Source organism: Apium graveolens, chromosome 4 (assembly GCF_009905375.1).
Source record: "Apium graveolens cultivar Ventura chromosome 4, ASM990537v1, whole genome shotgun sequence".
Taxonomy (NCBI): Eukaryota; Viridiplantae; Streptophyta; class Magnoliopsida; order Apiales; family Apiaceae; genus Apium; species Apium graveolens.
Window position 1 is genome coordinate 117339596 of NC_133650.1, and position 16424 is coordinate 117356019.

Below are 16424 nucleotides of genomic sequence, written 5' to 3' on the forward strand. Positions count from 1 at the left end.
TTCACAGAGAGAAAGAAAAGAGCTGAAGCTCTTGTGAGAGGAAAAAGATTGCAGTGTGTGTAAACACTTATATATATGTATAAGTTATATTTCTATTATTAAGAAATAAAAGTAATCTGTTATTATTGTGCTGGTGTAAAAATATTATTGAAATATTTTTTGTGTAAAGCCCATCTACGTTTTCAACATTTAGTTGTTGCGTCTGGCGTGATATTTTTGTGAATATATAAACATAATTGTCCCACCCAATAATTATTTTAAATAAATTATGAATTTACTTTACAAATATATTATCAGCACTGTTAGCTGACTAACCTTCCTCTGATCCTCTCATTCTCATGCCATTTAACAATTGTGCCACAGTAAGAGTGCCATGGTCCAAAATATATCAGCTGAACAAAAAAATCCCAATAAATGAACAGATTGGGGTGCCTATGCTCCAAGTAAAATTGCTGCAATAAACCATTTTTCTGTGTTTCCAGCTTAGGCCTTCTGCAATTTTTTTAACAGTGCTGGCTTCCTTAAGTTTTAGTTGTCTTTCTTCGGATACTACTGTTTCTCCATCCCTCATATACATGTCTTTCCTAATCTCATCGAATCAAGATCTTCATTCTTCATTTAAGCTTTATTCACTTTAACAAGCTCCATTACACTTTCTGATTCTTTTATATCAATTATTATATAATTAAAAACCGTCCTCTTAGCTTATGGAAAACTTTATAAGAACAGTCTTCTTCAAAATCAACCTCACACTATCAAATGAATACGATTATATATTATTGCAGAGATAGCCTCATGCACCTCTAAGACAGGGTAGTTTGGATGGTGCCTCCTGGAAAGGGGAGAGGGCGGCCACGACTCGTGGTCCCTAGTTTTGTAACAGCATCACATGAACATAATAGGCATGCTCGCATGATTCAGGTTCAGTCAACAACGAGTGATTCGGCTACATCATCTGCAACAAACAATTTGTCCCAAAGTTCCGGTATTTAACATAAAAAGGCTCATGTGTTCCAACATTCTCCAGTCTGCTCACCATCATATTCTCGATAATATTTCCTAATATTTACCTTCGTGTGTAACTTAGTGTTGCTTGCTACAGGTGTCGTTAATCAGGCTCAAAATTCTTCACGCAAAAGACACCTCCAATCAACAGGTTGGCCATAATTGTAAAAAAATGAGACAGTATATTTTTCCCCTGGGCACCTTTTACCTGCCATAACTCCCATGCGCTGACATTCTTTCTAATTACTAATGTTGTTATTGTGTAGTGTCAAACAAAGAATCACCAGTTAAGCGCAGGAACATAGAAAGACAAAAGACGACTTTTGGTCGGTACTTAAATTTTTCGCCCTTTTGAGCATACAACTATGTTGCATTGACACACCCCTATTTTACAGCTACCTCTAACACAGTCTTGAACATTGGCGAGGCTAATGAAATCTGCGGGTACTGTCATGCTAAGGTCTGGTCCAACGAGTTCACCGGCCGACACACAGGCTCAGGCCCAAAGGGATATACAATTTGTTACGGCAAAGGTAAGATTCAATTGCCTTTGTTGAAAGAAACTCCTGCATAATTAATTAGTCTCCTTAGGGCCGGTGGTACGCGTAGCAGAATGTTTGAAAATAAGAAACTGGCCTACATCAATATATTCTCCTTCACCTCGTTCGGGGGAAATATTGACCACACTCTAAATAATGGTTCCGGACAATTTGTCTTCCGCGTGCGGGGGCATACCTGTCACAACATTGGATCTCTTAAACCTCCAGACGGATATGAACCTAAATTTGCACAGTTGTACATGTACGATGGTCAGGAAGAATTTGATAAGCGCTTACAATTTCCTAGAGGAGATGCAATAGATGCTTCTATTGTAGCAAACCTTTCAAATATGCTCGAACGTGAAAATGCCCTCGTCAAAATATATAGACAAGTGCGGGAACGCTTTCGTGGCATTGAACAGACTGATGTTTGTTTGAGATTGTTTGAGAGGCGAGCAACAGATGGGCGCTTTATCAACATTCCCACCAGGAATGACTACGAATTTGCAGGGCTCGTACTTGATGGCGACTTTGTAAATCACAGGGACATCCTTGTGGATCATAAAAAATTAGGCTTGCAAAGGGTTAATGAGCTCCATCCTTGTTTCATGTCATTGCAGTACCCGTTGTTGTTTCCATGAGGTGATGATGGATATAGAATAAATATAATGCATCATGGCGTTGATCCTTCAAATAAGCGTCCCCATAACACTGTTAGTATGCGCGCTTTTCATGCATTTCAGTTGCAATATCGCGAATCGGAGGGACACACCCTCATACATGGAGGTAGATTATCCTTACAGTATGTCGTTGATGATTGGTGGTGTTGAGCGTGTCAGACTAAAATGGGTTAAAAAACATCAGTCAGAGATCCGATCAGATTTGTATAATAATGTCGTCGACAGCCTCCATCGTGGGGACATCTCAGCAGCTGAGATTGGTAGGCGTGTGGTTTTGCCATCAAGCTTTACGGGGAGATTCCGGTACATGCAACAAAATTTCCAAGATTCTTTGGTTGTTTGCAAACAATATGGCCACCCTGATCTATTCATAACTTTCACATGCAATCTAAAATGGGAAGAAATTCAAGCTGAAGTTAGATCCTCAGGTTCACAAGAGGCTTCTGTCCGTCCAGATATTATCTCCAGGGTTTTCGAAATTAAACTTGACATGATGCTCTCAGATTTAACCAAGAAAGATGCCTTGGGTCGCGTAAGGGCAGGTACGTTTACTTAAAGTTCCTCTGCACAAACTCAAACTCAGGGTAGAATAAAAAATAAACCTGATGCTATAAATGATTTTAAATATATATTTACTTAATATATATATAAAATAATGACAAAATATTTCTATATAATAATAAATAATTATTTAAGATTGGAAAAACAACCACTAATTATTTTATATATGGCAGGTAGAGAGGCAACAACTTATGAATTACATTCATTGTATAACTAATAAAAATTTACATTAACATAAAAGATAAAAAAAAAAAATCAAAGTTATTAGGTGCACTGGTGGGACACAAAAATGTACTTTACAACTGCTTCTCCATGTTATCATTTATTGTGTTTCTTTTATATGTATTGAAGATATTAAATTCCCCCTATTTTTACAGGCCATGTGTATTAATTAATATTTTTTCAATATGTTTTGCAGTTGTTTACACGGTGGAATTTCAAAAACGTGGCCTCCATCATGCACATATTGTGTTGTGGTTGGTTGATGGTGATAAACTAATAACTCCTGCAGACATTGATACCGTGGTCTCCGCTGAGATACCTGATAAAGAAAATGATGTAGTTGCATACAATGCTGTATCCCAATTCATGATGCATGGCCCATGTGGGGAAGCAAATCCTCGATGCCCTTGCATGCAAAACAATACTTGCACAAAGTATTATCCAAAAAAAATTAACGACACCCATGTCGATACAGATGGGTATTCTGCCTATCGTAGGAGGGACAGTGGTCAAACCGTGGAGGTTAACAATATTGTTCTAGATAACAGGTCCGTCATGAAATCTTTCAAAATCTATATAATTGTTTTTTTACCGATTTCATCTAATGCTTACATTTGAATCACAGGCATGTTGTTCCTTACAATCGGGGGTTGTTAATCAAATACCAAGCTCATATATAAACACTGAATGGTGCAATCATTCACAATCCATCAAATACTTGTTTAAATACATTGGTAAAGGACCTGATACAGCTACAGTTATTGTGGAACAAGCGGGTGGGGAAGTTACCGCCTCAACAAATGAAGAGCATACAACTTTTAAAACTAATGATATAGATGAGGTGAAAAATTATGTTACATGTCGTTATGTGTCGGCATCTGAAGCATGTTGGAGATTATTTGAGTTTCCTATACATCACAGGGAGCCCTTTGTACAACGATTATATTTTCACCTGCAAAATGAGCAAGAGGTCAGATTTCGTGATAATGAGACCTTGCCCGAAATTGTGCACAGGACTGACCCAGATGGTACAATGTTGATACAATGGTTCTTGAATAATCGTTGTGACCCACGTGGGCTCCATCTTACATTTGTCACATATCCAACACAGTATCGATGGGAAGGCTCTGAGAAGTGTTGGTATGGCCGACAACAAAAAATGGATGTTGTTGGGCGTATGATTGCTGCGCACCCTTCATCTGGAGAATGCTTCTATATGCGCTTGTTGTTAAACATTGTAGCTGGAGCAAAGAGTTTTGAGGATATTAGAACTGTGAACGGAATAATTTATGATACATACAAGGAAGCTTGCTTTCAAAGAGGACTTTTAGAATCAGATAATGAATGGAATATAGCACTTGAAGAGGCGGCAACATTTGCTAATGCTGCGCATTTACGAGACCTATTTATCACATTATTGATTTTCTGTGAAGTTTCGAACCCTGCTGAACTTTGGGAGAGACATTGGGAGAATTTTTCCGACGATGTAGAGTACAAACGGAGAAAAGTTTTGAATTTACCGAATTTGAAAATTACAAATGCGGATAAACAGATGCTTACACTTATTGAGATCAACAATTTATTGAAGCAACATGGCAAAAATATTACAGAGTTCCCGGGCTTTCCTATCCTGGATCCTACCAAAATGTCCGCGTTTGCAAATCATCTGTTATTAGAGGAAATGATGTATGATTGTAATAGTTTAAAGTTAGAAGCAAGCCAGCGCATTGGAAGTCTTAATCATATGCAGCGAGTTATATTTGAAAAGGTTGTGCAGGATGTTGCATCCAATAACGGTGGGTTGTATTTTGTGTATGGACATGGTGGGACCGGAAAGACCTATTTATGGTCAACTATTATATCAAAATTGAGAAGAGAGGGAAAAATTGTATTACATGTGGCATCGTCGGGTTTAGCTTCCCTACTGGTAGAAGGCGGGAGAACAGTACATTCTCGCTTTAAAATTCCAATTGATATTGATGAATTTAGTTGTTGTAATATCAAGAAAAATACACATTTTGCCGAGTTAATTTGTAAAACTAACATTGTCGTGTGGGACGAGGCACCCATGAACCATCGCTACGTGTTTGAGGCGGTGGATCGTACCTTCCGTGATATTCTCTCCAAACGCAACCCAAACGCTGCTTCATTACCATTTGGTGGTATGACAATGCTTCTTGGTGGAGATTTTAGACAGACCCTTCCAGTGGTCCCGAAAATGGGTCGTGAGGCCACCGTTAATGCAAGTGTAACCAAGTCTCATCTATGAAAATATTTCAAACTGTACCCATTACTAGAAAACATGAGGGTTGACAAAGATGTTCCACCCATCACAGTGGCTGGCGTGAACATACCATTTCGAGATTGGGTGTTGAACGTGGGTGATGGAATAGAGCAAGATTCTAATTTCAAACATGATGGTGAAGACTCGTGGATACGCATTCCCAAACTGGTTTGCCCCGATCAAACTCCAACACTACATATTTATCTCAGCTTATGTTTTAAATAAAATTGAATCAAATTGCAAGCTCATTATAAACATACCCAACTACATCATGAAATAACTATATTTCCTCTTAAAATTAATATGCCAACCCCATGTTCTCAACAACTTTATTAAATATTAAAATTAATTTTCATGCCGCTTGTAGTTAGAAGGATATGATTTGGATCCTCCATTATTAATTTCCCACATAAAGAAACAACACAAATAACTTGCTAGAGAAATTTTTACTCGTCAATTCAATATATGTTTATGTCTATTTGCCTACCTTCAATTTCAGTGCATCCATTATAGAATAATAACACCTTTTTCATATTCCAGCTACAGGTCACGTATGACGGTGACCCCGTGTGTGCAATAGTAAATGAAATCTATGGTGACTTAAATGTCAAACAATGAGACATTAAATACTTATGCAATAGAGCCATCTTAGCCCCGCTAAATGAAAATGTCGAGATGCTTAATCAAGAGGTCTTGAAAAGATTGCCCGGGGATTCTAGGATCTACAAAAGTTGTGATACCATCTGCAAAGGCTCCACGACAAGTGATGCAGCAGAGGCTTTATATCCTGCAGAATACCTTAATTCTTTAAAATTCAGTGGTTTTCCAAATCATCAAATTGAGCTCAAAATTGGTGCACCTATAATGCTCTTGCGGAATCTTAATCCGAAGAAGGGACTGTGTAATGGTACCCGCCTAACTGTGACTCGATGTTACCCATTTGTGATTGAAGCTGTCATCATAACAGGTAATAAAGCTGGAAACATAACTTATATACCACGGATAACTATGAAACCAGCTGATAAAATGTACCCATTTGTCTTGAAACGAAAACAATTCCCTGTGGCCCTTTGCTATGCGATGACAATCAATAAAAGCCAGGGACAAACAATGCAAAATGTCGGCTTATATTTGCCAAACTCAGTTTTTAGCCACGGCCATCTGTATGTAGCGATATCAAGAGTCACAACTTCATGCGGCTTAAAAATTATTTGCGCCGACGAAGACAAGACAATTAATGGATATACCAAAAATATTGTCTACCGTGAAATATTCAATGATATATCATCCCCTCGGCATGTTGATGCGTCCATGTTGCTTTGATGATTTAATTATTCCATTTCAGATTTATGATCTAAGGTCTTTTAAAATCTAGGCTTCCTTTATACTCACCTCTTTTCTTTTTGGTAATTGTAACAAGATTCGGTTAATTATTGAAACTAAAAAAAATATTAATGTTAGGAACCTGTTGGCATCATTTGTCATTCACACAACATGTGAGAGTCCATTTTATTTAGCAGACTTAATATTCTTTGTGAACAAAGAGGACTATGCAATATTTAGGGAGTAGATATGTTGCCACCGATCAGTAGCCGGACTGAGCTCTGAGCGAAAATTCTCGTAAAAGACTGACAAGCTGAAAACAGGTGACTCATAGCTACTTAGATGACAAACTTTATTTAGGTATAAGACGGATGCTATCGCTCCTCTGATAGCTTGCCCCAAACTGACACCCACCTTGGATCAAATGGAAAACAAGGATCTCAACTATTCTGGAAAAAAAGAATCAACGAGAAGCTTGCCCTACTAATTACTCCAAGAAGAGTATCAGCCACTGACCATGCACTCTATTGGTTCTTAGGATGCCAAGAGCTCTCAACTGGTCAAATTGCGACGTCACAACATGAAGTCGCTCACTTAATATCAAAACCTGAATTCATGAAAAATAAAAGTGAATAGCAGTTAAATGCTAATGTCATTATACAAATTTAATTATATTTATATTTAAAAGATTATATTATAGTTATTAATAAATTAATGAGAAAATTGCTTAGTCCCTATAATTATACCGTTAAAGTGATTAAAGTAAAATATCCACAAAATTTCCAATATTTCTTAATTTCCCTTACAACTTCAATTTAATAACAAATTAAAACAGCAGTTACCATTTGCCAAAAAAACAACAGTTATCAAAAACCTATCCCATTCCAAAAAGATGCTAAACTTAATTACTTCAATCTTTCAAATAATGCTGAGAAACTAAACACATTCAGATTACAACAATATCTCTTCATCACATCACATACTAATCATGGATCTTAAACACCCAAGACATCGGCCTCCAGGGACCCCAAAGTTTTCCCAACTCCATCCAGGCATAAATGAAACAACCATAGTGGTGCGTGTTACACGAGCTTGGAAAAGTGTGTCAAACTATGACTCCACTGAAATGATAGCTAATTTTATCCTACTGGATGAAGAGGTAACACTTATGCACAAGGCTTATATCCTCAATCTAAACTGGATTGTAACTTAACAACATTTGTGCTTTCGCTGGTCTGTGAACAGGATAACCAAGTCCACGCGCTTGCAACAGAAAAAAGATGTAGATTATATCGGGAATAAGTTATGTGAAGATCTGATATATTATATTACAGACTTCAGATATGTTGTTTCACCTATAAAATGGAAACCAGTCCAATCAAACAGACTCGTGATCCTCTCTCGTCAAACGAGAATTGACGACTGCTGCAAAGCGATCAACATCTCAAGCCTAAAGTTCGAGCTACAGATGTTGTCAACGTTCGAGGCGCAAAGACAAAATACAGATACTTTAATTGGTAAAACCTAAACCTTCACAATTCCTATTTTTCCATAAGCCTTACTACATGATTCTGGAAACCCGTTCGCACCACGGATATATTTACATAAAATAGACATAGCACAAATTTTATAAAAATTTCTGATTTCTGACGAATCCCTCAGCAGATGTGTGTGGGGTGCTATTAAAAGTTGTAGATATGCCATCAACTAACAACGATATTGATAAACTACAACTCCAAATAATGGACGAAAGGTACATTTAACTACTTACTCTTGCCAATAATTAGAAAGGACTCAAAATACCTTGGCATTGACAAAAGAAAATTTACCAATTACATCTGTTTGATATATTATCCTCTTATATGTTCTTTTCAGCTGTGTATGTGTTTCAGTAATTTTATGGGGCCACCAAGCAACAGCTTTTGGGATAAACTTTAATCTCCACAGGAAAATAAATACTGTCCTCATATTGCCAGGGTTGCGCATAAAAATATTAAATGGTTAGCTTTCTTAAACAATTTAACAATTCTATAAACTATTTCTAATCTTGGTTGCTGCTCATTGTGTAGGACAAGTCTACTTATCTTCCACAAAAGCAACGCAGATACATTACAACCCCATTTACACACCCCTTCGTAATCTACGTGGAGTGGTGGAAGCTACCTATGGCAATGTTATGTATCGGAAGCCTAGCCCACCTACCCATGGCTATATAAATAACCAAGGTCGAGCCATTCATCAACCGGCAATATATGACCTCTCTAAATCCCAGTATAGAATTCAACAAAAGGTACTTAAAACTCTCTATTTATATCCGTTATTATCCTTAGTATTGAAAAAAATTATATCAGAAGCTCACACATGTTTATACAATTATGTCCTGCCTACAAGTTAACGTTGAACCATGCGACTATCCTAGATCTGCTTCCAGCAACAAATTGTTCTTCAGATTCATGCATATGTTGCTCACAAAATGTTATCCTGCACAAAGATATTTACTACTGCCAGAGATGCAATAAATAATATAACCCTTACATATATAGGTACATTCCGTCTCGCATTAAAATAAGCTATATTATCACCATATCCCATCAGGCTCAAGTTCTTGGCCATAACAATATATTGAACAGGTCAATGCGAGCAATACTTACTGATGCAACCGGTTGCATATGTGAATTCATAATCCAACCCCGGGAACTGACACAGCTCGTGGGAATGTCGCCTCTTCAGCTTGTCTGCACAACAGCGGATCAGGTAGAATCTTACCATGCAAACAAATCATGCTTCTTGCTTTACCACAATCTGCACAAGTATGTATACATTAATCAGTATGTCGTTTTAGTGATGTTTTGCAATCATAAAATGCAGCTCCCTAAAATCGTGAAGGGGACACTAGCTGAGGAAATGATAAATTACATTAGAGGAAGTAAATGTTCAATGGAAGTAGAAAATTACCTGGAACCGACCTCGGAATACAATGGGAAATATATTATCAAAACAATCATTGAATCGTCAAAACTTACGAAAAAAAAAGAAAGCCTGGTAATTATTAATACCTTATTCATACTGATATGGTGGATCTTTCTACTATAATAAAAAACATACCAGACATCTTCATGACATTGACTAATCTATGCAAGTAAAAGGGATGTTACGCTGAATACACTGAGCAAGAACAACAAATTAAGAAAAGCCACGGCGCAACCTCAGCACTAACACAGGATGTACCTAGGCGTTAACTGTTACACCGTCATTAACCTCGAAACAAAATGATGCATTATCATTCTACATTTTTACTTAAATTCTGATCAAACTTACATCCAAGTATTATGTATTGACAAAACAATGTTAACAAGTCTTCCGTGAAAAGGCCTTGTCAGCACAACTGAAATTAGGGGTTATTTTCCTACCCTGTTGCGAATTCGACCTCAATCTTCTGCCTTTTCCAATAAATATAAACATATATATGTAAACAGTAAACTTTATCTATTCTTATAAATAACACCCTTACTACATGATATATTTGTATACCAATTAATAATGACAAACCATATCAAATTTCACGTTAATTGTCAACACACACGATGTCCCCTCTTGTGAAAAAAGAACAAAAATGTATTAGGTAGAAAGAGTTAAACATATTACTATTGGTAAGCCCTAAAAAACATATTTCTCATTGGTTATGAGAGCTCTTGTGCTCCTGCTCATTGCATCTAATACACATTCGTTTAGATAAATCGAGATTGATGTATAACGATAATTTACATCATAGATAACTGTCCTTTCTATAGAAGCCTTATGATGTACTTCAAATCTGGTTACAACCCATCCTATATCAAACCTTCCCTATAAATTAAATAATATATATAAAATAATAAATTATTTAATTAAATCTCTGATTCATACTTAGATAACATCATCCCACGAAAATAAAATAAAATATAAGACTCCATGTTTAGATCTTTTATTTTTTAAATTTGAATAGAAATGTTAAGATAAAATATATTCCAAATTTTAAAAGATCCATTCACAAATTGTTTACGTACAGATTAATCATACAAGTCAAGTGACTGTGACAATAAATTTTAAAATAAGACAAAAATGTATTTCTTTATTAATATGTTAAACACACGATTGGGAACAAAAAAAAACTGAAATAAACCTTAAATACACGTACACCCCAAACAATGTAACTGAGTAAACGTTTCGACTTTCGGCCATTAGTTATTCTCCCATTGCCCTATTTAAATACAGTGGATATACAAGCCTAAACCACAATTCTTACTGAAAATTACTGAGCATAAAATGACACCCCCATACACTATGATTCGTGCATTGGTGAGGGATACAGATACTGTTATTATCCACGTCCGGGTAACTCGAATATGGAAATCATTCAATCCGCATAACGGCAAACAACTACACACTAATGTCATTTTGATTGACCAAGAGGTTAGATATACTAATATAAAACCATGAATCCTCTTATAGCTTATGTATGTGATTCGACTATAATATTAATCTTACAGGGAAATCACATCTGGGCTAAGTTAAGGAACACTCAGAGGGCATACTGCATGAGAACACTTGAGGAAGATGGAGTTTTCATTATTTCAAGAGTCATCGTTGTCGCGGCCCCGAAAAAGTTCCGGACTGTTAACAGGGATGTCTCTCTCACTTTCTTTCATGAAACCAAATTTGTGCGAGTTGACGACACTGGGGTCATACCCAAGTACAAATTTGAGCTGCAAGATTTTGACACCGTGGGACACCTAATTGGAGATGTCGTATCTTTTATTGGTTAGACTAATGCTCTCGACCCTATAACACCAAATTATATCTTCAGTTACAATTTTAACTCTAATTCACTTTTACAGACGTCATCGGATGGGTGGTAAACTATGGAGATATAGAAACAACACATAAAGATGGTAAAAGATTGAATGTCGAGCTGCAAAATGACAGGTTACTTTCTAATTAACTAACAAACCCTTGAGTTTACCCCGAATGATATGACTCTAATCATGGACCATTGTTTACATCTACACGTGTCAGGAAACAAAGTATAACTGTTAGCTTGTGGGGAGACAAAGGACCAGAGTTTATGTCAGAACTTGCAAAAAAAACGGTGCCCCGGTTTTTGTGGTTATAGCTGGCCTTTTAGCAAAAAATTATTACGGTACTGGACAAACACTTTTACACCCTCAGTGACAACTTACATTTTTTTTCTTCCCCAGTTAATCATTATAAACATGTTTAATCTAACATCACTGTTTATACATTTTATTTTGTAAAGTAATATTTGCACACCTGACAACATCCAGATTTTCATTAAACTATGTATTCATAATTACATAAACATAGCTCTTAACCAACCAATATATAATTGCAATTTCAAATAGATTCAAATACTTGGCCAGTATATTGTACATTTAGGAAATGAAGAATCAAATACATAGATGACAGTAAAGTCGCTTTAAATCTTATTATTGCGGAGATTTATTTGACACATAGGCCCTAGCATAGTGTCTGAACCTGACACAAAGAAACACATAAATGGTGTCTAAACTATCTCATTAAAATAACAAAATACCATGTAGATACATGTATATACATTTTCAGAAAGTAAAATGGTAGATAGTTAGCCTGCAATAAAAATTAATTTTTGATATAACATGGCACATACAACAAAATGATACATGGTATTACCATTACTATCTATTGTTTTATCTGTTTCATCTGTATTTCACAGTCTACCCTCTACAGCTTCATATTGGGACACAACATGTATATGTATTTAAACGTTTCAAATACCATTCAAAACGAATGTTAACAATTCTCAACATTTAATCCAGGTGGGTTAACACTGTCCAGTGGAGATGGCACAAAATTTTACCTCAATATAGACTATGAACCTCTTAACAGCCTCGAGTGTGCTATACTAGATGCAACAGGTGCTACTATCGAGACACTATCTCCACCCAAACACAATCCGTTGACCAAAACGGTTGCTCCGGATGCCATCCATGCTACTATAAAAGAAATCCTGCAAATGAATATTAAAAAATTACTATTTGTCGTGCTTCTCATTAAACTCTTGCATAACTAACATTAGATAAATTCTTTTGTAGTTTATTCGCTGCGTGTCTCGGGCAACAATAATAGACATTGTGCAAGACGATTGGACCTACAACTGTTGCCCATCCTGCAACCGAGGTGTATACTTGGTGAATGGAGATTACCGTTGTCGGACATGTACTGAACCGCCGGAAACAATCAAGCAACGGTATGACATTACACTATTTCACAAAAACCCTGATTGCACAAAATAAATCTAGAAAACAACCACACTAATTCGTCAAACTATCCCGTCAACCAAAACTAAAATCAAATGTATTCCTGTCTTTGCACTTCAGCTATAAGGTCAGCGTCTACGACTTTCACTCTATTTAACAAAGAGGCAGAAATCCTTATCGGCATCCCCATAGAGAAAATAATTGATGAGATGCCCAAGGTATGTGCACAACGCCAACAATATGACATACACATACTGCTACCAAATATATGTATCTTTTAGAATCAAAGGATCAATTGTTGTGCATCCACCTTTCACAAATCACTTCAGTACAGGGGTTAGTTACTATTTTAGCAAATATAACTTCCACAACTAACTTAAACTAAGCGCCTGCCCCAACCTCTCATTCAAACAGACTAACCAAACGAGCTTCAGCTCCTGCTAAAATATTTAACAATGTGCAGCACGGGCTACCACGCTAGTTTCTTTTTAATATCTGGCGCTCCCTTCACTTTTTCATTCAAGTCCTATTTTTTTCGGCCAAAATTTCCTCTATGACACGAAACCCCGATTTGTGTTTGGGGGTTTTTCTATTTACTTTTACAATTTCTTTTTAGTACATGTTTTATCATTGCCATTTACTTATCTCGGTTTTAGTGCTCTGCTAGTATCATTTCTTTGACTTAATTACTTTTACTTTTTTTCATTTTATTTTTCTATCTCGTTGCTCAGCTACACTGTCATAGTTTATTTTTAAATTCAAGCATGCTCCATTAACTCGCAATTAGGTTAATCATGTTACTCCCTCCGTCCCTTTCAGTTGTTTACATTTTTTAGATCGTATCCGACACGCATTTTAAGGTGCATATATGTATAGTTTTGTTTTTTTTTTACAATTTTGTTTTTCTGAATAAAAATTAAAACATTTGATTTTTATTCAGGAAAAGAAAATTGTAAAAATAAGTTACATAACTATATTTTTTATGCACCTTAAAATGCGTGTCGAACACTTCCTCAGAAATGTAAACAATTGGAAGGGACTGAGGGAGTATTATTTAGTTTGTTTTGTTCTAAGTATTTCATTTGCATAACCTCTGTTCAATTATTTGCTTAGTTTTATTTATTCTTGGCATCTAGTCCATATCTTTGTTTTTTTTTTAATTTATGTGAGGCCCAATTCTTTTATGGCCCAAATCTTTTATTCACCCCGTATTCAGTACTCCATCTGTTTCATTTTAACTGTCTCTTCACTTTTCTGCACATATTTCAAGATTCTTTGACCGTATAGTAAAAATTATTATTTTTAAAAATTTTCTTTTGTAAGTAAAAGTTTAAGTTATATATTTTTATTCAGAAAGAGAAAATTTTAAAAATTATTATTTTAACTATACGGTCAAAACACTTTAAAATGAGTGCAAAAAAGTCAAACGACTATTAAAATGAAACAGATGGATTATTCACTTTCTTGTGCATGTTTTAATTTGGCAATTAATTGGTCTTTAAACCTAGTAATTAATTGCACAACATTAAAATTTTCACTCTTGATTTTATTGTTAAATCTAGTTTTTAATTAGGTTCATTGATTGACCTGTTTTTGTTTTAATTTTCCGATTATAGCTTTAGTCAATTAATTTAGTGATTCATATTTTATTATGGCCCAAATCATTCTCGGCCCATTTCATTTTATGGCCCAATCTCGTTTCTCTTTACTTGCCTACTTAACTTGTAGTTTAGGATAACACTATTAGTTAATATAGTAATTAATCTCACTATTAATCTCATTAATAGGTAATCTTGCATTAATCATTAGCCTATATCCTTTAATGCATGTATTTAGTTATAATCTCCATGGTTTAGTTTTTTATTCGCATCTTACAGTCATATTAAGTTATAGTTAGATGTTGTTAAAATAAATCTATTATCTCAATATAATTCTCTATTTCGCCTAAATTAAAAATTAAAATTGTTTAAAAATATTTAATTTCTACGAAACGAATCTAAAATATTAAAATAAGAATTATGCGTTTATAATTAAAATATTTATTTTTGGCACATCACCGGAGATCCCTTAGCCTTCGTCAATGCTTTGATAATCTCAGATTTCTTGGTCCTTTGACGGTTGATAGACCTAAAAAACCAGGAGAAAGTGTTTAGGATAATATTAGCCAGTTGGGACATCTTAAAAGAGTCCGGCCCATGGACCAAGAACCTCAAGTTCAAAAACAAATTTGTTGCATACTCAATTGAACTCAATCTATGTAATAATTGAATTTTAATGTAATATGCAAGGGGGATAGATTTAATCTCAATTCGATAAATTTTATTTAGAATTTGTTCCCAGCTCCAGAAGAAATAGATTTTCTTCTATCTAATTATATCGTTTATGGCTTGGTAATCGTTTAGTTTGACCTTCATTTTTCATGCTTTTGTATATTATTCATTGCTTATCCAAAAATAACCCGGGTCCTACTTGTTCAAAAATAAATGTAAAAGCACTTTCATGTGTAACGTATTCTCATTGTTTCTTAATATTTCATACCTGAATAATTTCTAAAATTATTGTAACTATCAGACCAATTCACTATTAAATTAACTCTCAAAGTCCGAAAACATATATTTCATTTAAAATGATAGATTTGAAATTATTAAATTTAAATTTTTATTTCAAATTCTCTAGTTATATAGGTTTACGACCTAGCAATTCGTTCGTGTCGTATACTTTCGTGTCGTGTATTTTCGTGTTTCGTGTACTTGAAGGCTAAACACAAAACCGACATATTTAGTGTACATTCGTTTCGTGTCGTGTATGTCATTTTACTTGAATATTAATATATTTTAAATTTAATATTAATATAAATTAAAATATAAGATTTTTAGGTAAAAAATTTTAAAATATATGAAAAATATATATCTAGATCTCATAGATCTATACAATATAATGAAATCAAATAATATTTTAAAAATAAATATGCATACATTTATTATAATTCTACATATATTCAAAAAAATATTAAAATTTAATTATAATATTTATTTATATAGTACTTCGTGTTATGTCGTGTACTTGAAGGTTAAACACAAAACCGACACTAAATCTCGATCGTGTACTTTCGTGTTCGTGTACTTCGACCGTGTACTTTCGTGTTCGTATGTTTTTGTGTCGTGTACTAAAAATGTAAACACAAACACTAAATTTCTGTGTCCTATCGTGTGTGTAAGTGGTATCCTGTGTCCAAAATTGTCTGGCGTAGTTTACCTCTCTCTCTCCTCCATTATGTAAAAATGTATTAGTACAACACAGTCTATCATCTATGAATACACTCCCAGCTGGATTTCACTGACTTGTCTTTATACTAGTAGTTGGGAATTCACAGTCTATCCAACACACTTCTTCTTCCCACTTTTATCATCTACTACCCCATATACCAAACCTAATTACCTTCCCCAGCTGCCATGGCCCTTCCTTCTCTACCCCCCACTTCAACACTACTACTACTCTTCTTCTTCTTCTTCTT

At 35.1% G+C, this 16424-nt stretch overlaps 4 protein-coding genes across 4 annotated transcripts; all 4 read left to right on the top strand.

Annotated features, from left to right (window-relative positions):
• Positions 1–1618: 1618 nt before the first annotated feature.
• On the top strand, positions 1619–2185 carry LOC141718900 (uncharacterized). The gene has a single exon (XM_074521273.1). It carries the CDS (start codon positions 1619–1621, stop codon positions 2183–2185), a length of 567 nt encoding a protein of 188 aa, XP_074377374.1.
• Positions 2186–3441: 1256 nt separating this feature from the next.
• Positions 3442–6560, top strand: LOC141716868 (uncharacterized). The gene is made up of 3 exons (XM_074519037.1): positions 3442–3555; positions 3633–5459; positions 5832–6560. Exon 2 carries the CDS (start codon positions 4041–4043, stop codon positions 5274–5276), a length of 1236 nt encoding a protein of 411 aa, XP_074375138.1. The 5' UTR covers positions 3442–3555; positions 3633–4040; the 3' UTR covers positions 5277–5459; positions 5832–6560.
• LOC141718901 (uncharacterized) lies at positions 5967–6614 on the top strand. Its single transcript, XM_074521274.1, has one exon. It carries the CDS (start codon positions 5967–5969, stop codon positions 6612–6614), a length of 648 nt encoding a protein of 215 aa, XP_074377375.1.
• A 4537-nt stretch (positions 6615–11151) lies between these two features.
• LOC141716869 (uncharacterized) lies at positions 11152–13472 on the top strand. The gene is made up of 6 exons (XM_074519038.1): positions 11152–11414; positions 11492–11579; positions 11670–11793; positions 12470–12568; positions 12746–12900; positions 13031–13472. Exons 1-3 carry the CDS (start codon positions 11192–11194, stop codon positions 11764–11766), a joined length of 408 nt encoding a protein of 135 aa, XP_074375139.1. The 5' UTR covers positions 11152–11191; the 3' UTR covers positions 11767–11793; positions 12470–12568; positions 12746–12900; positions 13031–13472.
• The last annotated feature ends 2952 nt before the right edge of the window (positions 13473–16424 follow it).

Coding starts and splice junctions, on each gene's coding strand:
- LOC141718900 (XM_074521273.1), top strand. CDS start 1,619: ATGTTTGAAAATAAGAAACTGGCCTACATCAATATATTCTCCTTCACC.
- LOC141716868 (XM_074519037.1), top strand. CDS start 4,041: ATGTTGATACAATGGTTCTTGAATAATCGTTGTGACCCACGTGGGCTC.
- LOC141718901 (XM_074521274.1), top strand. CDS start 5,967: ATGCTTAATCAAGAGGTCTTGAAAAGATTGCCCGGGGATTCTAGGATC.
- LOC141716869 (XM_074519038.1), top strand. CDS start 11,192: ATGAGAACACTTGAGGAAGATGGAGTTTTCATTATTTCAAGAGTCATC. Junction 11,415..11,491: donor AGATGTCGTATCTTTTATTG/GTTAGACTAATG, acceptor TCACTTTTACAG/ACGTCATCGGATGGGTGGTA. Junction 11,580..11,669: donor GTCGAGCTGCAAAATGACAG/GTTACTTTCTAA, acceptor TACACGTGTCAG/GAAACAAAGTATAACTGTTA.